The sequence below is a fragment of the Pithys albifrons genome, chromosome 18, assembly GCF_047495875.1.
Source record: "Pithys albifrons albifrons isolate INPA30051 chromosome 18, PitAlb_v1, whole genome shotgun sequence".
NCBI classification, from domain to species: domain Eukaryota; kingdom Metazoa; phylum Chordata; class Aves; order Passeriformes; family Thamnophilidae; genus Pithys; species Pithys albifrons.
In genome coordinates, this window is record NC_092475.1 from 14,259,999 (window position 1) to 14,283,134 (window position 23,136).

The window sequence follows — 23,136 nt, forward strand, 5'->3', positions numbered from 1 at the left end:
AGTGGCCACCAGGAGACCACCCAGAGGCAGCTGGAGCAGGAGAGGGGCAGGGATTTGGGAAGGAGGAGCACGGAAAAGCTGGAGACCCTGCTGGAAAAGCACAGGGAGGTGAGGCTGGGGCAGCCCAGGGCTATGGAATGGCTCTGGAATGGCCCCAAATTCCTCAGGAATGGCCCTGGATCCCTTCAGATTGTGTCCCAGAGCTCTAGAATGACCCTGGATCTCTTGGGATCATGTCCCAGCCGCTCCTGGGAATGGCTCTGGATCCCCAGAGATTGTGTCCCAGGGCTCTTCTGTCTGAATGGCCCTGGATCCCTTGGGATCATTTCTCAGAGCTCTTGGGAATGGCTCTGAATCCCTTGGGATTGCGTCCCAGAGCTCCTGGGAAGTGAATCCAGGGGAATTCCAGGGCTCTGGAATGTTCCCAGTTCCTCAGGATGGTGTCCCAGGGCTCTTGGAAAGTGAATCCAGGGAGATTCCAGGGCTCTAGAATGGCCCTAATCTCTCAGGATCGTGTCCTAAGGCTCTTGGGAAGGGAGTCCAGGAGGATTCCAGCCCTCTGGAATGTTCCAAATACCTCGGGATGGTGTCCCAGAGCTCTGGAATGGCCTGGGATCCCTTGGGATGGTGTCTCGGGGTTCCTGGGGAAGTGAGTCTGGGGGATTTGGGCATTCGAAGGGTCTGGAATGTTCCAATCCCTCGGGATGGTGTCCCACAGCTCCTGGAGCAGCAGCAGGAGCTCGAGGCCATGATGAATGTTCTGTTCAAGGGAGTGTTTGTGCATCGGTACAGGTGGGAATGGGACTGGGAATGGGAGAGAGGGGTGGGAATGGGGCTGGGAATGGGAGAGAGGGGTGGGAATGGGGCTGGGAATGGGAGAGAGGGGTGGGAATGGGGCTGGGAATGGGAGAGAGGGGTGGGAATGGGGCTGGGAATGGGAGAGAGGGGTGGGAATGGGGCTGGGAATGGGAGAGAGGGGTGGGAATGGGGCTGGGAATGGGAGAGAGAGGTGGGAATGGGGCTGGCAATGGGAGAGAGGAGTGGGAATGGGGCTGGGAATGCGAGAGAAGGATGGGAATGGGAGAGAGAGAGATGGGAATGGGAGAGAGAGAGATGGGAATGGGAGAGAGAGAGATGGGAATGGGAGAGAGAGAGATGGGAATGGGAGAGAGAGAGATGGGAATGGGAGAGAGAGAGATGGGAATGGGAGAGAGAGAGATGGGAATGGGAGAGAGAGATGGGAATGGGAGAGAGAGAGATGGGAATGGGAGAGAGAGAGATGGGAATGGGAGAGAGAGAGATGGGAATGGGAGAGAGAGAGATGGGAATGGGAGAGAGAGAGATGGGAATGGGAGAGAGAGAGATGGGAATGGGAGAGAGAGAGATGGGAATGGGAGAGAGAGAGATGGGAATGGGAGAGAGAGAGATGGGAATGGGGCTGGCAATGGGAGAGAGGGATGGGATAGAGGGCTGGGAATGGGAGAGAGGGGTGGGAATGGGGCTGGGAATGGGTATAATGGGGTGGGATGGGGATAATTGAGATGAGAGTGTGATCCCTGTGGGATGATGGATACAATCCCATGGGATGAGGGGTGTGATCCCTGTGGGAATGAGCATGTTATCCCCATCGGATGAGGGTGTGATCTCTGTGGGCTCCCTGTGGTCAGGGATGTGGTTCCTGACATCCGGGCCATCTGCATGGAGGAGTTGGGAATGTGGATCAGGACATGCCCAGAGTCCTTCCTGACCGACAGTTACCTCAAGTACATCGGATGGACCCTCCATGACAAGGTGGGAGAACTGGGATGGGATGGAAATGGGGGTGGAATGGGATAGAATAAAGTGAGATGGAGTGGGACGGGGTGGGATGGGATGGGATCCGTGCAGGGGGTTCACTGAGCAGCATTCCATGGCATTTCCTTGCATTCTCTGGTGTTCCATGGCATTCCCAATGGCATCCCCTGGCACTCCTGGCACTCCTCCTGCAGCACTGGGAGGTGCGTCTGTGCTGTGTGAGGGCCCTGCAGGGGCTCTATGGGGACCCCCAGAGCGCCCCCCGGCTGGAGCTGTTCACAGACAGGTTCAGGGTGAGCACGGGGGGGAGTGGGGAATGGGGGAGTGGGGAATGGGGGAGTGGGGAATGGGGGAGTGGGGAATGGGGGAGTGGGGGAATGGGGGAGTGGGGAATGGGGGAGTGGGGAATGGGGGAGTGGGGGAATGGGGGAGTGGGGAATGGGGGAATGGGGAATGGGGGAGTGGGGAATGGGGGAGTGGGGAATGGGGGAGTGGGGGAGTGGGGAATGGGGGAGTGGGGGAGTGGGGAATGGGGGAGAGGGGAGTGGGGAATGGGGGAGTGGGGAATGGGGGAGTGGGGAATGGGGGAGTGGGGAATGGGGGAGTGGGGGAGTGGGGAATGGGGGAGAGGGGAATGGGGGAGAGGAGAATGGGGGAGAGGGGAATGGGGGAGAGGGGAATGGGGGAGAGGGGAGTGGGGAATGGGGGAGTGGGGAGTGGGGGAATGGGGGAATGGGGGAATGGGGAATGGGGGAGAGGGGAGTGGGGAATGGGGGAGTGGGGAATGGGGAATGGGGGAGAGGGGAGTGGGGAATGGGGGAGTGGGGAATGGGGGAGGGGGGAGTGGGGGAGGGGGGAGTGGGGAATGGGGGGAATGGGGGAGTGGGGAATGGGGGAGTGGGAATGGGGAGTGGGGCATGGGTGGAACAGGATTGGGGGAGTGGGAAACGGGGGGATTGGGGGAAATGGGGGGAAAATGGATAAAATGGGAGGGATTGGGGTTGGAATGGGAGGCAAATGGGGTTGGAATGGGGGAAAAGGGAGGGAATGGGGTTGGAATTGGAGAAATGTGGTTGAAATGGGAGGGAATGGGGCTGGACTGGGTTGGGCATTGGGGTCCCTCATGTCCCCTGTGCCCCCTCCGTGACGCCTCTGTGCCCCTCCTGTGCCCCCGTTTGCCCCCCCATGTGCCCCCCGTGCCCTCCTGTGCCCCTCCTATGCCCTCCTGTGCCCCTCCTATGCCCCCCCCGTGCCCCCCCATGCCCCCTCCTATGCCCCCCCCGTGCCCCCCCATGCCCCCTCCTGTGCCCCCGTTTGCCCCCCCCGTGCCCTCCTGTGCCCCTCCTATGCCCCCCCCCCGTGCCCCCTGTGCCCCTCCTATGCCCCCCTGTGCCCCCAGCCCCGACTCGTGGCCATGGTCCAGGACAAGGAGCCGCAGGTGGCTGTGGAGGTGGTGAAGCTGCTCACGCTCATGGCCCAGTGAGTGGGCACTGAGGGAACTGGAGGGGATTTGGGGGCTCTGGGGTGGTTTGGGGGGATTTGAGGAGGAATTTGGGGGATCCTGGGGAGGATTTGGGGGCTCAGGGGGGGGATTTGGGAGGGAACTGGGGGACTCTGGAGGGTATTTGAGGGGAACTGGGAGGTCCTGGGGGGACATTGGGAGATTTGAGGGGGATCTGGGGGGGTCCCAGGAGGGGCTTTGGGGGATTCTGGAGGGAAACAGCAGAACCCCCACCCAGGGATTATTTGTGCCATAATTGCAGTTAATTAAAGCCCAATTAGTGCAGGCTCAGAGGGCACAGTTCTGGCTCTGGAATGTGTTTGGGACCATAAAGAATTCCCTGTATTTGGAACTCCCAGAAATGTCATTCCAGAGAGAATTGCCCACAAGAACCCAAACCCCTCAGAGTCTGGGCTGGGAGGAGCAGAAACAGCAGACTGGGAATGGGGGGAACTGGGGAAAACTGGGAATGGAGGAAACGGGGGAAAGTAGGAATGGGGGAAGCTGGGAATGGGACAAACTGGGAATGGGGGAATGGGAGAAACTGGTAAAATTTGGAATAGGGGAAACTGGGAATTGGGAGTGGGGGAGACTGGGAATGGGGGGCTCACGAATTGGGGGAATGGGAGGAATAGAAATGGGGGGAATGGGAATGGGAGGAGCAGGAATTGGGGGTCAGGATCCCCCAGATCCCAAATTCCTGGGAATTTGGAGGAAGAACTGATGGAAGAAGAGGAGAGAGCAGGGATGGGGGAAAATTGGGAATGGGTGGGAATGGGAAATTGGGAATTGAGGAGTGGGAATGGGGGAAACTCGGAATTGGAGAGTGGGGAACACTGGGAATGGGGAATGGGAGAAACTGGGGAGTGGGAATGGAGGAAACTGGGAATTGGGGAAATTGGGAATGGGGGAAAGTGGGAATGGGGGAAAGTGGGAAAACTGAAAATTGAGAATGGAGGGAGCAGGATTTGGGGGACAGGACCCTCCACATCCCCAAATTCCAAGGAAATTCCCAGGATTTTAGAGGAGGAGAGGGGAAAGAGAGGAGGAACTGGGGATCTGGGACAGGAGGAGCTGGAATGGGGGGCCAGGAATGGGTGGAATGGGAATGGGGGGAGCAGGAACTGGGGCCAGGAGCTTCCCAAGGCCAAATTCCCAGGAATGTGGAGGAATTCCTGTCGGAGGAGGATTGCCAGGGGGTCTATCCTGCCGTGTTCGTGGCCAGCCGGGCCCTGGGATCGGCCGCAGGGACATTCCTGTTCCACAGGTGGGAATGTGGGAACGGGCCAGACCTGGGAATGCCCATTCCTGACTTCTGGGATTGCTCATTCCTGGAAATATCCTCCCATTCCTGTGAATATCTCCCCATTCCTGAGCCCTGAGAATGCCCATTCCTGGGAATATCCCCCTGTTCCCAAGCCATGGAATGGCCCAAAGCCTCAGAATTCCTATTCCTGGGAATATCCCACTATTCCTGAGCCCTGGAATGGCCCAAACCCTGGGAATGCCCATTCTTGGGAATATCCCCTCTATTCCTGACCTCTGGAGTGGCCCAAACCCCAGGAATTGCCATTTCTGGGAATATCCCCCATTCCTGAATCCCGGAACGGCCCAAACCCTGCGAATTCCCATTCCTGGGAATATCCCTCCATTCTTGAGCTGTGGAATTCCCATTCCCAGGAATATTCCTCCCACTCCTGACCCCTGGAATGGCCCAGACCCTGGGAATTCCAATTCCCAGGAATACCTCTCTCCCCATTCCTGAGCTCTGGAATGGCCCAAAGCCCTGGAATTCCCATTCCCGGGAATATCCTACCCCCATCCCCCATATGCCCATTCCTGGGAATATCCTACCCCCCTTCCCCCATTCCCAACCCCTGGAATGCCCCAAATCCCTGAAAATGCCCCCCCTCACCCCCATGGAAAACATCTGGAGCTGGGAAGGGCATTTCCTGCTGGAATTCTCTGGGATTGGCCCTGGAAAGGGCCCAGAATGCTCACATTTTCCCAGCCCAAAATTCCCACATTTTCCCCCATTTCAATCCCCAAATCCTCTATTTTGCCACATCCCAGTCCCATTTTTATCTCATCCCCTCCCCTCCCCTCCCTTCCCCTCCCCGCCCAGCCCATCCCATCCCACCCCATCCCACCCCACCCCGTCCCACTCCATCCCATCCCATCCCATCCTATCCCATCCCATCCCATCCCAGTTTTTCTCCCTTTTCCAGGCTCTTGGACCCCCAAAAACATGGGAATGGGGTCAGGGACAACCAAACCTTCTTCAGGCTGCTCCTGACCTTCTTCCTGGAGAGCCACGTGGGGACTGGGGGGATTTGGGTGGTTGTGGGGGGGATTGGGGAGTTTGGGGGGTCCTGGAGGGCTTTGGGGGGTCTTTAGGGGGAACTGGGGGATCTTGGGGGGAATTGGGGAGGAATTTGGGGGGTTCTGGGCAGACTTTGGGGGATCCTGGAGTATCTGGGGCACCTTTGGGAAATTTGGGGGGGGCTTTGGGAGGAATTGGGGGGTTCTGGTGGGGCTTTATGGGCGCCTGAGAGGAATTTGAGGGGTCTGGGGAGGATTTGGGGGGTTCTGGGAGGGTTTTGGGGGTCCTGAGGGAGATTTGGAGGGTCCGGGTGGGGGCTCCATGGAGTTTCCAGAAGGATCTCAGAGGTCTGGGGGTATCTGGGGGGTCCTTGGAGGGAACTGGGGGGTCCCAGGAGATTTGGGATGGTTTTTGGGGTGTTTTGGAGTCCCTGAGGTCCCTTTTCCCACCCCAGCTCCATGAACATGCAACATGCCCAGGATCCGGGCTGGGGGGTTTGGGGGATCCCTGGGGAGGGTTGGAATGGTTTGGGGGGTGTTTGGGGGGAATTTTGGGGTGTTTCGGAGTCCCTGAGGTCCCTTTTCCCCCCCCAGATCCACGAACACGCCGCGTACCTCGTGGACAGTCTGTGGGACTGCGCTGGGGAGAGGCTGCGGGACTGGGACACAGCCACGGGATTGCTGCTGGAGACCGGTATGCAACTGGGAGGGACTGGGACACGACCACGGGAATGCTGCTGGAGACCAGTATGGAACCGGGAGGGACTGGGACACGGCCATGGGAATGCTGCTGGAGACCAGTATGGACTGGGAGGGACTGGAAGGGACTGGGATACAGCCACGGGTATGCTGCTGGAGACCAGTATGGAACTGGGAGGGACTGGGACACAGCCACGGGAATGCTGCTGGAGACCAGAATGGAACTGGAAGGGACTGGGATACAGCCACGGAAATGCTACTGGAGACCAGTATGGAACTGGGGGGCACTGGGCTGGCACTGTGGGGTACTGCTCTGTACTGCTCTATATTGGTCTGTACTGCTCCATACTGGTGTGCACTTGTCTATACGGGTCCATACTGGTCTGTACTGATCCCTAATGCTCTGTACTGTCCATAGTGGTCTGTACTGGTCTATATTGGTCCATACTGATCCATACTAGTCAATGCTGTTCCATACTGGTCCGTACTGATCCATACTCATCCATACTGGTCCATATTGGCCTGTGCTGGTCCATAGTGGTCTGTGCTCGTCCATACTGGTCCGTATTGGCCTATGTTGGTCCATGCTGGTCCATACTGCTCCATACTGGTCTGTACTGGTCCGTACTGGTGCATACTGATCCATACTGGCCTGTATTGGCCTATGTTGGTCCATGCTGGTCCATACTGCTCAATATTGGTCTGTACTGGTTCATACTGGTCCGTACTGGTCCATCTTGACCTATGTTGGTCCATACTGCTCTATACTGGTCCGTACTGCCCTGTATTGGTTTGAAGTGGTTCATACTGTTCCCTATTGGTCTGTGTTGCTCCATACTGGTCCGTACTGGTCCATACTGGTCCCCTCCCCCATTCCAGGCCTGCAGGACCGTCAGGAGAAGGCCCTGGTGGAGGTGCTGACCTGCAGTGCCCTCCAGTGTGCCCGGGGACAGCCCCCCGTGGGCCGTGCCACGTCCCGGAAGGTGCCGAAACTCTGGGAACGCTGGGGGGCACTGGGAGTTACTGGCCTGGCACTGGGGGTTACTGGTCTGTACTCGTCGTACTGGGAGCTCCCTCAGCCTCTCCATGCGAGCAGAGCAGAGCAGGCCCAGATCCACATGGATGGCACTGGGACAGACTGGGATGGCACTGGGGGTTACTGGGCAGCACTGGAACAGACTGGGCTGGCACTGGGGGTTACTGGTCTATACTGGTCCATACTGGGAGCCCCCTCAGCCTCTCCATGCGGGCAGAGCAGAGCAGGCCCAGATCCAGGTGGATGGCACTGGGACAGACTGGGATGGCACTAAGGGTTACTGGGCAGCACTGGGACAGACTGGGCTGGCACTGGGGGTTGCTAGGCTGGCACTGGGGTTTACTGGTCCGTACTGGGGGTTCACCCTCTCCATGTGGGCAGAGCAGAGCAGCACAGAAGGTGACGGAATTCCGGGAATTTGGAGGGGGGTGGGAGGGGGGGATGGTGTTGGGAATTCCAGAGGGGGGGAGGGGCCTGACCCCCCCCCCTTCCCCCCCCAAAATCCCCAAATTCCCACTCCAAGGTCTCGTCCCGGGAGCGGAAGGAGCAGGAGGAGGAGAAATCCCGGCTGAGCCGGAGCTTCATCCCGGTGCTGCCACAGCTGCTGGAGAAGGTGGCACTGGGAGCACTGGGAGCACTGGGGGGGGTCATTGGGAGGGACTGGGGGGATTGGGGACACTGGGGGTGTTGGTGGGATTGGAGGGCTGGGGACACTGGGGGGATTTAGGGACATTGGAGGGCAGTGGGGAGATTTGGGACACTGGGGGGACTGGGTGGGACTGAGGACACTGGGGGGGTTGGGGACATGGGGAAGACTGGGAGGATTGGGGGACATTGTGGAACATTGAAGGGATTGGGGAGGATTGGGGACATTGAGGACTTTTGCGGACATTGGGGGTGACTGGGGACACTGGGGAGGGACATTGAGGACTTTTGGGCACATTGGGGACATTGAGGAGACATTGGGGACACTGAGGGAACATTGGGAGGATTGGGGGTGATTGGGGACATTTGGAACATTGAGGTATTTGGGATATCGGTGGGCATTGCGGGTTTGGGGGGGATTGGGGATGTTTGGGAATTGGGAATGGGGATGGTTGGGACTGGGGTGTTTGGGAATGGGATCTTTGGGATTTGGGAGTTGGGATGGTCGGGAAGGGGGTTGGTCGGGAAGGGGGTTGGTCGGGAAGGGGGTTGGTCGGGAAGGGGGTTGGTCGGGAAGGGGGTTGGTCGGGAAGGGGGTTGGTCGGGAAGGGGGTTGGTCGGGAAGGGGGTTGGTCGGGAAGGGGGTTGGTCGGGAAGGGGGTTGGTCGGGAAGGGGGTTGGTCGGGAAGGGGGTTGGTCGGGAAGGGGGTTGGTCGGGAAGGGGGTTGGTCGGGAAGGGGGTTGGTCGGGAAGGGGGTTGGTCGGGAAGGGGGTTGGTCGGGAAGGGGGTTGGTCGGGAAGGGGGTTGGTCGGGAAGGGGGTTGGTCGGGAAGGGGGATGGTTGGAATGGGGATGGTTGGGAATGGGGACTGAGGATGTTTGGGATTCGAGGTGTTTGGTAATGGGGATGATTGGGAATTGGAAATGAAGATGTTTGAGAATGGGGATGTTTGGGATTTGGGCACATCCCCATTCCCACATTCCCATTTCCATTCCCACATTCCCATTCCCAGTTCTCGGCCGATGCCCACCCTGTGGCGTCTCTGCTGACGGTTCTGCGGCACCTGGAGCTGGGCCTGCTCTGCTCTGCCCGCATGGAGAGGGTGAGGGGGCTCCCAGTACAGACCAGTAACCTCCCAGTAACCCCCAGTACCAGCCCAGTAACCCCCAGTGCCAGCTCAGTCTGTCCCAGTGCCCTCCCAGTCCCTCCCAGTGCTCCCAGTGACCCCCCAGGTGCTGTGCCAGGTGCAGGAGGTGTTTGGGAAGCACTCGGAGCAGGGGGGTACTGGGCATCCCAGTCCCCTGCCAGTGCCCTCCCGGTCCCCTCCCAGTCCCCTTGAAATCCACTCCCAGTGCCCTCCTAGTGCCCTCCCAGTGCCACCCCAGTGCCCCCCAGGTGCTGTGCCAAGTGCTGTGCCAGGTGCGGGAGGTGTTTGGGAAGCACTCGGAGCAGGGGGTCCTCGATGCCGCCTCTCGTGCCCTCTATGCCCTCTGTGACCCGGAACTGCCACTCCACGCCCGAGGGGATGTCACCAGGGGCCTCCTTGGGGACAGCCTGGCGGACAGGTGCCACCTGCAGGTCACCGAGCTGCTCCAGGTGAGTGGGGCATGGGCACAGGTGGCACTGGGGACATGGGCACAGGTGCCACCTGCAGGTCACTGAGCTGCTCCAGGTGAGTGGAGAGTGGGCACAGGTGACACCTGCAGGGCACTGAGCTGGCAGTGGGGATATGGGGACATCTGAGATGTCCCCACCCCCCCCGGGATGTCCCCAACCCCCTGTGTCCCCCAGGCAGTGGCCCCTGACGAAGAAGACATTTACGGGTTGGCAGTGACTCTGAGGAGGATCTCGGCCCTGTTCAAGTGAGTGGGGACATTGGGGACATGGGGGGATATTGTGGGGACATTGGGGCATTGGGGACATTGAGGGGCACTGGATGGGGCAGTGGGCTATTGGTGTCCCCAGTGTCCCCCTGATGTCCCCAATGTACCCCTGATGTCCCCAATGTACCCCTGATGTCCCCAATGTCCCCTCAGTTCCCACAACCTGACCGCCTGGCAGCTCTTTGATCCCTGTTCCCAACTGCTCCAGCACGCCCTGGACACGGGAGAGGTGCCAGCACAGGTGGGGACACCTTGGGGACAACTGGTGACACTTGATGACACTCTGGGGACACTTGGTGACACTGGGGACACCTGAGGAACATTTGGAGAAACCTGGGGATACAACTGGTGACATTTGGGGACACTCTGGGATCACCTGGGGACCTTTGGTGACCCTTGTGGACACTCTGGGGACTCTCGGGGACACTCTGGGGACCCCTGCGGACACTCTGGGGACCCCTGGAGACCTTTGGCGCCCCTTGGGGACACTCTGGTGCCCCTTGGGGACTCTCTGGTGGCCACAGGTGACAGCTCCCGCCCTGTCCTGCCTGTTCTTCCACGTGCTGTGGGAGCTGTCGCGGCTCCACCCGCCCGACGTGGCCCAGGTGAGACATTCCAGAACCTTTCTTGGGATCCAGAGCCTTCCTGAGAATCCAGAACCTTCCAAGGGGAAATGGAACCTTCTGGGGTGGGAGGGATTAAGACCCTCTCCCACCTTCCCAGCCCCTTTCCCATGTGTGCTGGTTTGAAGGTGAACCAGCAAGGGAAAATGAACTCACCACGAGAGAGATTATAAGTCAGAGCTAAAATTTAATAATAATATTATTATAACAACACTGACACACAAGGGAAATTGCTTTCAACTCACAATACCCCAGCAGTATAACCCAGTGTCCTGGGGCACAAACCCAAGGGGGTTTGTTTGCCCTTGTGCTGAGACCCCTGTGGCTCCCCCAAGTCCAGAGCAAAAGGAAAAGAAAAACCTGTTGGTGCAGGCGAGGGCTGTGGTCTGGGCGAGAGCGGTGATCTCCTGCTGTCGAGGTCCTGCTGCTGCTCTGGATCCGACAAGAAGGTCCTGAGGTCTTCTTACCCACCACTTATGTACCCTCAGGGAGCACTCAGTCCCTCCCCCTGGGCGGGGACTCACACAATGGGTGATTAACTCTGGGAGCCAGGGGTTGTTGAGCTGTTGATGGCCCATTAGCAGCTCCGCCCCCTCAGGCTGGGTGTGAAGTGATAATGGCTCCCTGGGCAGCTGCTGCTAATGGGCCATTGTCCTTGGGGAATGAATAGAGGGGGTGGAATACACAGGTTTGATCACCACCACACAGGGTTAGCTGGTCCCTCCAGCTGAACTAGGACACCATGTTCTCCTGCCCCTCTCCCCACTCCCAGTCCCTGCTTTCCAGGAGCACCTCCATGCCCTGCACTCCCAGCCTCTTGTCCGTGTTCTCCCACGTTCCCAATCCCTCTCCCACGTTCCCAATCCCTCTCCCACGTTCCCTCTCCCACGTTCCCTCTCCCACGTTCCCTCTCCCACGTTCCCTCTCCCACGTTCCCTCTCCCACGTTCCCTCTCCCACGTTCCCTCTCCCACATTCCCTCTCCCACATTCCCATCCCTGTCCCCCATTCCCAATCCCTGTTTTCCAGGAGCAGCACTATGTCCTGTGCTTCCAACCCCTTTTCCATGTTCTCCAGCCCCTTTCTCACATTCCCAATCCCGGTTTTCCCTCTCCTGCCACCCCTCTGGTCACTCCTCCATTCCCATCCCTGTGTTCCCACAGGACAAGCTCCGTGCCCTGCATTCCCAGGCCCCGTCCCACATTCCCAGGCCCCGGCCCACATTCCCAGCCCTGTTCCCCATTCCCAGCCCTGTGCCCAGCGTTCCCAGCCCTGTTTTCCAGGACCAGCTCCATGCCCTGCGTTCCCGGGCCCTGTCCCTGTGCCAGCTGTGCCAGAGCTGCCTCAGTGAGCCCGAGCTCGAGCTCCGGGAGCAGGTGGGGACCCTCCTCAGCCTCAGCCCATTCCTGAGCCTGATCCCAATCCTTATCCTGATCTCAAGCCCTGATCCTAATCCTGATCCATGATCCTGGTCCCATTTCCTGATCCTGATCCCAATCCCACTCCCTGATCCCATTCCCATTCCCTGATCTTGGTCCCGCTCCATGATCCCAATTGCTGATCCCTGATCCCAGTGTCATTCCCTGATCCTGATCCCTGATCCCACTCCCCTATTCCATTCATCCCAATAATCCCAATCCCACTCCCAATCCAGGCCTTCATGGTGCTGTGTGACCTGCTGGTGGTGCTGGGGGGTTGCAATCCCATTCTCAATCCCAATAATCCCATTATTCCCAGGCCTTTGTGGTGCTGTGTGACCTGCTGGTGGTGCTGGGCCCGCGGCTCCCACATTCCGGCCGGGAAAGCCTCTTCCCGCTGGTGCTGCCATTGGATGAGTCTCTGCAGGCCCAGCTGGGCTCGTTCCTCATGGACCGTGTGTTTGTGAGCCCCGCGGAGGGGCAGCCCGGGCACGATGGGAATGGGCATCCCAATCCCATGGGAATGTTCCTGAGCCCCAGGGAGAGCCAGTCAGAGCTCGAGGCTGTCGGTGGGTGGTCCTGATCCCAATCCCATGGGAATGTTCCTCAGCCCTGGGGAGGGACAGCCCGAGCCTGAGCCCACGGGTGGGTGGTCCTGATCCCATGGGAATGGTGATCTGAGTCCCATGGGAATGTTCCTGAGCCCCAGGGAGGGACAGCCCAAGCCTGATGGTAATGGTAATCCCAATCCTGATTCCATGGGAATGGTAATCCCAATCTCAGTCCTATGGGAATGGTCAATCCCAGTCCCACCAGTGGGTGTTCCCAATGCCATGGGAATGTTCAATCCCAGTCCCATGGGAACAGTAATCCCAATTCCATGGGAATGTCAGTCCCAATCCTGTGGGAATGTTCCATCCCACAGGACTGTTCCCACCCCAATCCCATGGGAATGGTCAATCCCAATCCCATGGGAATGTCAGTCCCAATCCTATGGGAATGTTCAATCCCACAGGAATGTTCCCACCCCAGTCCCATGGGAATGGTTAATCACAATCCCATGGGAATGGTAATCCTAATACCACCGGTGGGTGCTCCTGATTCCATGAGAATGCCAGTGCCAATCCCACAGGAATGGCCCATCCCACAGGAATGTTAATCCCAATACCATGGGAATGGTAATCCTGTAATTCCATGACCTGACAATTCCATGACCCTGATTCCATGATTCCAAAATTCCCTGATCCCTGAATTCCATGATCTCACAGTTCCATGACCCGACAATTCCATGGCCCTGATTCCATGATCCGGTAATTCCTTGATCCCACAATTTCTTGATCCCAGAATTCCATTACCCCACAATTCTATGGTCCCATGACCCCCTGACCCCAGAATTCCATGACCCAGAATTCCATAACTCCCTGGTTCCAGAAGAGGCAGAGGGGCCACAATCCTATTATCCCATGATCCCATAACTCCAGGACCCCCTTGATCCCAAGATTCCATGGCTCCAGGATCCCACAATTCCAGGATTCTCAATGGTGGCTCTTGAAGATCCTCAAGGTCATTTCCAACCATAATGGTTTTATAATTCCAGGATCCCACAATTCCAGGATCCCAATACCCCACAGTTCCCTGATCCCACAATTCCAATCCCACAATTTGAGGATACCACAACCCCATCAGCCTGTAATTCCATGACGCCAGGATCCCACTATTCCATGATCTCAAGATTCCATGACTCCCTGATCCCAAAATTCCACCATTGCCAAGGGTTGCTCTTGATGATCCGGAAGGTCTTTTCCAACCTCAGTTATCCCAAAACTCCATTTTCCCACAACTCCATCACCCCATAACTCCATACGATCCCATAATCCCATAACTCCAGGACCCCTTGATCCCAAGACTCCAGGATTCCACAATTCCAGCATTCTCAAGGGTTGTTCTTGATGATTCTGAAGGTCATTTCCAACTGTAATGGTTTTATAATTCCATAACCCCCCAATTCCAGGATCCCAAGACTCCCTGATCCCACAGTTCCAGAATTCCAGGACCCCATAACCCCACAGTTCCAGGATCCCAGAATTCCAGGATCCCATAATCCCACAACTCCAGGATCCCAATATTCCATGACTCCCTGATCCCAAAATTCCACCATTCCCAAAAGTCCCTCCTGATGATCCTGAAGGTCTTTTCCAGCCTTAGTTGTCCCAAAACCTCAATTTTTCCACAACTCCATTCCCCCACAACTCCCAGCATTCCCAGAATTCTGTGGATCCCATTCCAGAGTCCCAGCTCCAGGCCCTGCACCGCCGCAGGGAGCTCCTCAGTGGCTTCTCCAAGCTGGTTCTGCTCCAGGTGCTCCCACCCAGAGCGGCCTCCGACATCTTCAAGCACTATGTGAAGGTGGGGGGTCCAGGAGGGGTTTTGGGGGGCTCTAGGGGGAAACGGGGGGGATCTGGGAGGCTCTGGAGGGTCTTTGGGAGTCCCTGGGGTGGTCCAGAAGGGGTCTGGGGGGTTCAGGGATGGTCCAGGAAGAGTTTGGGGTCTCTGGGAGGCTCTAGGGGGTCTTTGGGGGCTCTGGAGGTCTTTGGGGGGACTTAAAGGTGTCTGGGGGGATCTCTAGGCATTTTCTGGGGGGCTCCCGGAGGGGTTTGGGGGGTCTTTGGGGAGCTCTGGGGTGGTCCAGAAGAGGTTTGGGGGGTCTTTGGGGTGCTCTGGAGGGAGTCTAGGAGGGGTTTGGGGGCTCTAGGGGAGGTCCAGGAGAGATTTATGGCACTCTGGGGGGTCTTTGAGGGGGTGATTAGGAGGGGTTGGGAGGCTCTGGGGGGTTCTGGGGTGTCTTTAGGAGTTTTGGGGGTCCCTGGGGGTGTCTTTGGGGGTCTTTGGTGTGGTGCAGGAAGGGTTTGGGGGAAACTCTGGGTCTTTGGGGGACTCTGGGGGACCTTGGGGGGGCTCAGAGTGGTCCGTTGGGCATCTGTAGTGGTCTCTAGGGGGCCCAGAGGGGGCTTTTGGGAGCTCTAGGGGTGTTTTGGGGGTCCCTGGGGGGGTCCAGGAGGAGTTGGGGGGCTCTGGGGGTCACCTTGAGGGTCTTTGAGTGGGTTCAGAGGTTTTTGGGTGGTCTCTGGGGGTCCTTGGGAGTCTCTGAGGGTTTCTGGGTGTCCTTGGGGGGTCCTGGGGAGGTTTGGGGGGTCTCGATGTGTCCTGGGTGGTCCTGGGGGTCTCAGGATGTTGAGGAATTCTGGTGTCCTCTCCCCAGTTCTATGGGGACTTTGGGGACATCCTCAAGAGGTTTGGAGGATCTCTGGGTGTCCTGGGGGGTCTCTGGGTGGTCCTGGGGGTCTCCCAGGACATTCAGTACTGTTGGTGGCCCCTCCCCAGTTCTATGAGGACTTTGGGGACATCCTGAAGGAGACGCTGCGGCGCCTGCGGGACATGGACCTGCTGGAGTGGGCACGGATCCTCCTGCTCAGCCTAAAGCAGGTGGGGCTTCGGGGGCTACAGAAGGTCCTGGGGGGCTTTGGTGGTCTCCAGGGGGGCTTTGGGGGGCTCTCTGGGGGGTCCTGCAGGACATGGACCTGCTGCAGGGGGCGCAGACCCTCCTGCTCAGCCTAAAGCAGGTGGGGCTGGGCGGCTTTGGGAGGCCCTGGGGGGGGCTATCCAGATGGTTTGGGGGGGTCTTCAGGAGGCCTTGGGGATCTCCAAGAGATTTTCAGAGTCTCCAGGATGTGTTTTGGGGTTTCCAGGAGGTCCTGGAGGTCTCCACAATGTTTGCAGGATCTCCAGGATGTCTTTGGGGGATCTCCAGGAGGTCCTGAGGGTCTCCAGGTGGTCTTGGTGGTCCCCAGGATGTTTTGGGGGTCTCCAGATAGTTCTGGGGGTTTCCAGAAGCTTTGAGGGGTCTCCAGGAGGTTTTGGGGTCTCCAGGTGGTCTTGGTGGTCTCCAGGATATTTTGAGGTCCCCCAGGATATGTTTGGGGGTCTCCAGTAGGTCCTGGGGGTCTCTAGGAAGTTCTGGAGATCCTTGTGGGGGAACTTTGTAAGTTTTTTGAGGTCTCCAGGAGGTTTTGGGGTCTCCAGAATGTTTTAAGGATCTCCAGGAGGTTTTACAATCTCCAGGATGTTCTGGGAGTCTCCAGAAGGTTCTGAGGGTCCTCAGGATGTGTTTGGGGGTCTCCTGGTGGTCTCCCCTGCCCTCCTGTGCCCCCGCAGCTGCAGAAAGAGCTGCTGCTCCAGGACGGTTCCCCCCTGATGGGGTGGCAGCAGTCCCAGGGGATGTTTTGGGGGGTCCCCATGATGTTTTTTGGGGGTCCCCAGGAGGGTTTTGGGGTCTCCAGGAGGTCCTGAGGATCTCCAGGTGGTCTTGGGAGTCTCCAGGATGTTTGAAGTGTCTCCAGGAGTTTTTATCATCTCCAGGGGATTTTGGGGGGCCCCATGAAGTCTTTGAGGTCTCCAGATGGTCCAGGGGGTCTTCAGGATGTTTTTGAGGTTCTCCAGGAAGTCTTTGGCGGCCTCCAGATGGTTTTGGGGGTCTCCAGGAGGTTTAATGATCTCCAGGAGGCTTTGGGGGTCCCCATGAGGTTTTGGGGGTCTCTGGGTGGTCCCCCCTGACCCTCTGTGACCCCCCCAGTTACAGACAGAGCTGCTGCTCCAGGAGGGTCCCTCTCTGAGGGGGTCTCAGGAATTCCAGGGAATTCGGGACCTGGCTCGGAGGTTCTCGCTGTTCTTTGGCCCCCATCGGGCCCAGACCCGCCCAGTCCTGCTGGCCCTGCACAGGTGGGGGGGTCTGGGGGGGTTTGGGGATCTCTGGAGGGGATCTGGAGGTGATTTGGGGGTCTCTAGTGGGGTCTGAGGGTCTTTGGGGGGGACTTGAGGGGGATTTGGGGGGCTCTGGGGGGACCCTGGGGACGATTTTGGGGTCCCTAGAGGGGATGTGGGGGGTCTTGGGGGGGTCCCTGGGGACCATTTTGGGGTCCCTAGAAGGGATTGGGGGGGACTTGGGGGGGTTGGGGGGTTTTGAGGGTGCCCTGGGGGGCATTTGGGCATTTGGGGGTCCTTTGGGGGACTCTGGGGGTGATTTGGGGGTCTCAAGGGGTTTGGGGGGGTTTCAGGGGCTCTGCGTTGGTTTTGGGGGTTCTCAGAAGGATTTTGGGGTGGGTTTGGGGTTTCTCTGTGGGGATTTGTTGGGTTTGGGGGCTCTCAGGAGAGGTTTGAGGCTTCCTGGGTGGGTTTGGGGGTCCCTGTGGGGGTCTGACTCCCCCTGCCCCCAGGGAGGGGATCCAGTTTGCCTTCCAGGAGCCCCCCCAGCCCCAATTTGAGGAGGGGTCTCCCCTCAATCTGCCCTTCCTGGAGGTGCTCAGCGAGTTCTCCCCGAGGCTGCAGCCCCCTGACCGGGCCCTCATGTGAGTGGGAGGCTTGGGGGTCCCTGGGGGGTCCCTGAGGGGCTTGGGAGGTGATTTGGGGGGTCTCTCTGGGGATCTCTCTGATGGTCTCTCTGGGGGTCTCTCATGGGGTCTCTTGGGGAGTCTCTGGTGGTCTCTCTCTGGTGATCTCTCTGGGGGTCTCTCAGAGGGTGTCTGGGGGTCCCCCCATTTAGGGGGTCTCTTTGTGCCCCCCAGACTCTCATTTTTGGAGCAGACCCTGCGGGAGTGGGGAGGGGTCTCTGGGGGTCTCCCAGCATGGCCCCCCCTCCTCACCTACCGCCACTCCCTGAGCCCCCCAAGTGGGGGGGAGACGCCCCCAAAACCCCCTCGGACCAAGAGACCCCGACTGGAGGGTGAGGGTCCCCCAAAGTGGGGGGTCGTTGGGGGTCCTGGGGTTTCTGGGTTATGGGGGGCACTGAATTTGGGGGGTCTTGGGGTGTCTTTGGGGGTCCTGTGGGGTCCTGGGTTATGGGGGGCACTGAATAGGGGAGGATTTGGGGGGTCCTGGAGTGTCTTTGGGGGTCCTGAGGGGTCCTGGGTTATGGGGGGCACCGAATGGGGGGGGGGTTGGGAAGTCTTTGGGATTCTTGGGGGTTCTTGGGGTGGTCCTGGAGGGTCCTGGGTTATGGGGGACACTGAATTTGGGGGGATTTGGGGGGTCATTGGGGGGCCTTGAGTTATGGGAGGCACCAAATTTGGGGGGTCTTGGGGGCCCTTTGTGGCTTTTTGGGGGGCACTGAATTTGGGGGTCTTTTGGAGGCACTGAATTTAGGGGGTCTCTGGGGAGGATCCTGCCTCACTTGGGTGTCTCTCCCCTCCCACAGCCCCCCCGGAGCCCCCCAGTTCCAGCCCGTGGCTCTCCCGTCCCCCCCTCACCTCCACGGCCCTGAGACCACCCCCCAAAAATCAGGGGCGCCCACCGAGCCCCCCCAGTCTGCAGAGGTGAGTCCCCCCCCAAATTAATGGGGGGCACCCCCCAAAAACTGGGGGGACCCCTTCAATAAATCCAGGGGTCCCTCTCCAAAAATGAGGAGGGGCCCCCAGAAAAATGAGGGGGAACCTCCAAAACTGAATTGGAGCCCCCCTAAAAAACAAGGGGAGACCCCCTGACCCCCCCAAATAAACCTTGGAGGTTCCCCCAGAAACGAGGGGGGACCCCCAAAAAAAGAGAGAGGGTCAAGGATGGGGATTTGGGGGGCCAGGAGGGTCCCGGGTGTGTTTGGGGGGTCCTGGGTGGTTTTTGGGGGGTCCCGGGTGGGTTTGGGTGATCCCGGGTGTGTTTGGGGGGTCCCTGGAAGGTTTTGTTGGGTCAGAGGGGGAATTGGCAGGTTTTGGGGGTCCCAGGTGGGTTTGGGGGAATCAAAGGGGGGTCTGGGAGGTTTTGGGGGTCTCAGGGAGGCTCTGGGGGGTCCCCAGTTTTTTGGGGGCATCCCTCCATCTCCCCCATTTCCCCCCAGCCTGACCCTGATGGAGGAGGGAGGAGATGAAGAGGAGGAAGAGGAGGGGAGCAACGGAGACCCCCCAGACCAGCCCGGGGTGAGCCCCCCACAAACACCCCCCCCAAACACCTCCCAAACCCTCCCCCGATTTTGGGGAACCCCCCCAGTTTCGGGGCCCCTCCCCCAACCTGTGACACCCCCCCCCCCCCCCCCAGGACCCTCCCAAGGACCTTTTCGACTACGCTCTCAACTCCCAGGTGAGTTTTGGGGGTGTTTTTGGGGGTCCCCCAAAATTCTGGGTGGGGTCTCAACCCCTTATTTTCTTCCAGGACTTCTGAGAGAGGACACCAAAAAAACCCACCAGTTTTTTGCCCATTTTCTGCTGTTTTCACCCCAAAAGTTGTGTCTTTCTCCCCCAGTTTGATGCCAATTAAATGGAATTTTTGGGGTGAATTTGGGTTTTTTTGGAGTGAATTTGGTTTCTTTGGGGAGGTCTCAACACCTCATTTTCTTTCAGGACTTCTGAGGAAAGACCTTCAGAAAAACAAACCAGTTTTTGCCCATTTACTGCTGTTTTCACCCAAAAATTTGTGTCATTTTCCCCCAGTTTGGTGCCACTTAGTGATGGAATTTTGGGGTGAATTGGGGTTTTTTGGGGGGACCCCAAAATTTTTGACTTCTAAGAAAGGACCCAAAAAAACCCACCAGTTTTTTGCCCATTTTCTGCTGTTTTCACCCCAAAATTCCTGTCATTCTCCCCCAGTTTGATGCCATTTAATGCCCGAATTTGGGGATGAATTTTAAGGGTTTTTTTGGGATGAATTCGGGGGGTTTTGGGGTCCCCTAAAATTTTGAAGAGAGGAACAACCCCCAGTCCTGTTTTTTGCCCATTTTCTGCTGTTTTCACCCCCAAATCTGTTCCCTCCAAAGTTAATTAATAAAGAATTGTGTGGGGTTTTGAGTGAATTTGGGGAGTTTGGGGGCAAATTTGGGGGATTTGGGGCAAATTTGGGGAGTTTGGGGATGAATTTGGGGATTTTCTGGGTGAATTTAGGGCATTTTGTGATATTTTGGGCTATTTTGGAGTAGATTTGGGGTACTTTGGGGTGGATTATTTGGGGTATTTTGGGGTGGATTTGGGACATTTTGGGATGGATTTGGGATATTTCGGGATGGATTTGGGGACATTTTGGGATATTTTGATGTGGAGTTGGGGGATTTTATGGTGGATTTGGGGTATTTTGGGATGAATTTGAAATATTTGTGGTGGATTTGGGATGTTTTGGGCTATTTTGGAGTGGATTTGGGGGATATTTTGGGATGGAGTTGGGCTATTTTGGATATATTTTTGGGTGGATTTGGGGATGTTTTTAGGTGGAGTTGGGGATTTTGTGGTTGATTTGAGCTATTTTGGGATGGATTTGGGTCTATTTTGGGCTACTTTGGGGTGGAATTGGGGTATTTTTGGAGGGATTTGGGCCCTTTTGGGGTGGATTTTGGGTGGGCTCACACGAAGGTGCTCCTGGTTCAGGTGGGACTCACCAGCAGCACCTTCAGGGCCTTGGGGGAGATTCTGGGGGAATTTGGGATATTTTGGGCTATTTGAAGTATTTTGAGGTGGATTTGAGATGTTTTGGGGTGGATTTTCGTCTATTTTGGGATGGATTTTGGGGTGGATTTTGGGTGGGATTTGGGATATTTTGGGGATGGATTTTGGAGTGGATTTGGGCTGTTTTGGGGTGGATTTGGGATATTTTGGGGATGGATTTTGGAGCTATTTAGAGGTGGATTTAAGCTATTTTGTGGACATTTTGGGGTGGATTTGGGACATTTTGGGCAAATTTTGAGGCAGATGTTGGGGGGATTTGGGATATTTTGTGGTGGATTTGGGGGTGAATTTGGTGTATTTTGGGGTCAGTCACTCAATGGTGCCCCTGGTGCGGGCGGGGCTCACCTGCAGCACCTTCAGCCCCTGGAGTGGATTTTGGGGGGGATTTCAGGTGTTTGGGATATTTGGGGGATATTTTGGGGTTGATTTTGGGGGTATTTGGGACATTTTTGGGGTCAGTCACACAAAGCTGCCCCTGGCCCGGGCAGGGCTCACCTGCAGCACGTTCAGGGCCTCGTACTCGGCCAGGGCAGTGCCCACCTGGGTGGGGGTGAAGCCCCTCGTGCCCAGCAGTGCCAGGGCCTTGGGCAGGGGCCCCGAGTGCCCCCTGAGCCCCCCAACTCGTAGGTAGGGAGGCATCTAAAAAAATGCCATCCCAAATCCAAATCCTCAGGCCTGCAGCTCTCCCTTTTGGGAACAGCCCCACGTCCTGTCTGTGATTTGCAGTCTGTCCTTTGTGCCAGATGATAAAAGGGGGTTCAGATGCTCAAGAGTTCAGTGTTTCTCCATAGGCAACCTCACAACACAGTCCAGTCAGTCTGCATTACAGCTCTTTTAATGCTTCATAAGCTCACAGACTGTCCCACCCGAGGGACAAAGCAGCCAGTATTGGTAAGAATTTGCCTGTAGGACAAGGACATCCACCAGTCCATTTGGAGACCACTCACTGAGTCTCATCCTTGGAGACTCCACTTTGCCCCAGCGCTGGGCTATGCAAAGGCAGGTTCATCACTTCTCAAAAAAGTGTTGCCCCAACCACTCTTAGCTGGGGCTCTCCCTGCAGCATTTCCAACAGCAAAACTGACATTTTCCCTGGGATGTGAGCAGGGGGGAAAGAATTCAAGCAGCCCATGTGTTCCAACCCCCTCACTGCAAATCCTGCAGAGCTGCTGGGGCAGCCCAGGGCAGTGCCTGGTGCAGGAGACTCCTTGGACTGAGAGCACTGCGAGGCCGGTCGACTCCACTGAACAAGTAGCCAGAAAGTAAAGGCAAAGATGAAACAATGTGAACCCAGCTGGCTCAGCTACTGGAGGTCTGTCCTTCAGAAATGCAATTGCATCATCCTGTCATCAGTCTCACAAGGGGACAGGTGGGAAATGCACCAGGAAAATTGTCCCTGTTTTCCTGGGTCGGCTCGATGCCAGCAGCAGAATAATCCACTTTTCCCAGCTGCAGCAGAACAGATCTGTCCAGCAGGCCCCAAAACCAAAACAAGACATCCTCCTGTTGCCTTAAAAGTCTGTAAAAAAGACTCCAAGCCAAGTTTTTAGTAGGAGATAAGATAAAGGGTAGTTACTTTAATGAGCAATCCGGCTCATCCAGGAATACACAGACAGGCATGTGCAAGCTTTGATTTCCATGGCTTTTATAATGCAATCTATCCAATCACTACTTCACACATGTCCAGTTCCACCTTTGTCCCCTCCCAGTCTCCACCTCCCTGGATTTGAGGCTGGGGTTGTTGGGCCCCTGTGTTTTCATCCACCTCCTCTTCTTCAGCACATAAAGGGCTTTTGGACACTTTGCAGTGCTTTGGGTCACTCTGCTTCGTGCTTGTTTCCCTCTGATATCCTCCAATCTTGTACCTTGAGAAAGAGACTAAACAGCCAGAAGATCTTAGCTGCCTGTTCTGGGACAGGGGTAGAGATAGAAGGACTTCAGTTGCTAAATAGTAACCCACTAAAAATCTACAGTGCTACATCTGTGTTCCTAAAATCTTCAAAATATGAAAATCGAAAAATCAAAGACCCCTTCGGCGTCACTCCCCCAAAAATACCTGAAGCAGAACCATTTCTCACCACATCAGCTAGCCCAGGGCTCCAAAAGCTGCTCTTCTCCACTGCCATGTGTAAGTGCTCCTTCCATCTTTCTCCCACGCAAACCCTTGTAGCTTGTGTCATCCTGACCCAAATGCCTGGAGAAACCTCTGGATTTCAGTTACCCCACAGCAGGCAAGCACTCAGGGAGGCTCCTTGTTTGCCCAAGATGGCAATGGCACACTGTGCCATTCCGTCATGCCAACCCCCAAACTCCTGATGCTGGTGCTCCCCTGTGCCACAGGAGCAGCCACCCCTGGACTGCAGTGTGTGGGTGCCTCAGAGCTCCCTCCTGAGGCACTGCACCACTCCACTGCCACTGCCACGGGGACAGGGCCCTGCACACCGACCTGCCCTGGCCAAGGCGGGGATGGGACCCAGTGAGAGGGCCCTGTTGAGACAGCCAGGGAGGGAGGATGAGGAAGTTCTGCGTGGGGACCTGAAGAGCTGCTGGTTTGTCAGGTGGAGCAGACTGGGTGGTGTTGGGACAAAGAGAGATGTGGCAGGTGAAGGGAAGGCTGTCCCAGTGCCGTTGGGAAAGAGAGGCAAGGAATCCCCAGAAAGGTACCTGCAAATGACACAGGACAGACACTCAGCAAGGAGAAGCTCCAGTGATGGCCTCTCTCAGTTGTACCTGCGTGAACACTT

General features: G+C 57.2%; 1 protein-coding gene across 1 annotated transcript in view; it reads left to right on the forward strand.

Moving 5' to 3' along the window:
• LOC139680245 (cohesin subunit SA-3-like) overlaps positions 1–19,561 on the forward strand; it is a 20,209-nt gene extending 648 nt beyond the window's left edge. The window contains exons 3-29 of the mRNA XM_071572690.1: positions 13–108; positions 719–792; positions 1,668–1,791; positions 1,989–2,087; positions 3,194–3,273; positions 4,455–4,562; positions 5,524–5,611; positions 6,212–6,311; positions 7,196–7,299; positions 7,876–7,965; positions 9,011–9,100; positions 9,394–9,594; positions 9,790–9,860; positions 10,035–10,122; positions 10,406–10,486; positions 11,667–11,879; positions 12,241–12,490; positions 14,209–14,327; positions 15,303–15,404; positions 15,491–15,541; positions 16,552–16,697; positions 17,192–17,323; positions 17,540–17,697; positions 18,169–18,286; positions 18,802–18,880; positions 18,999–19,040; positions 19,547–19,561. Of these exons, the coding sequence (XP_071428791.1) occupies positions 13–108; positions 719–792; positions 1,668–1,791; positions 1,989–2,087; positions 3,194–3,273; positions 4,455–4,562; positions 5,524–5,611; positions 6,212–6,311; positions 7,196–7,299; positions 7,876–7,965; positions 9,011–9,100; positions 9,394–9,594; positions 9,790–9,860; positions 10,035–10,122; positions 10,406–10,486; positions 11,667–11,879; positions 12,241–12,490; positions 14,209–14,327; positions 15,303–15,404; positions 15,491–15,541; positions 16,552–16,697; positions 17,192–17,323; positions 17,540–17,697; positions 18,169–18,286; positions 18,802–18,880; positions 18,999–19,040; positions 19,547–19,561 (2,919 nt within the window). The remainder of the gene's footprint in view (positions 1–12; positions 109–718; positions 793–1,667; positions 1,792–1,988; positions 2,088–3,193; positions 3,274–4,454; positions 4,563–5,523; positions 5,612–6,211; positions 6,312–7,195; positions 7,300–7,875; positions 7,966–9,010; positions 9,101–9,393; positions 9,595–9,789; positions 9,861–10,034; positions 10,123–10,405; positions 10,487–11,666; positions 11,880–12,240; positions 12,491–14,208; positions 14,328–15,302; positions 15,405–15,490; positions 15,542–16,551; positions 16,698–17,191; positions 17,324–17,539; positions 17,698–18,168; positions 18,287–18,801; positions 18,881–18,998; positions 19,041–19,546) is intronic.
• Positions 19,562–23,136: the final 3,575 nt, after the last annotated feature.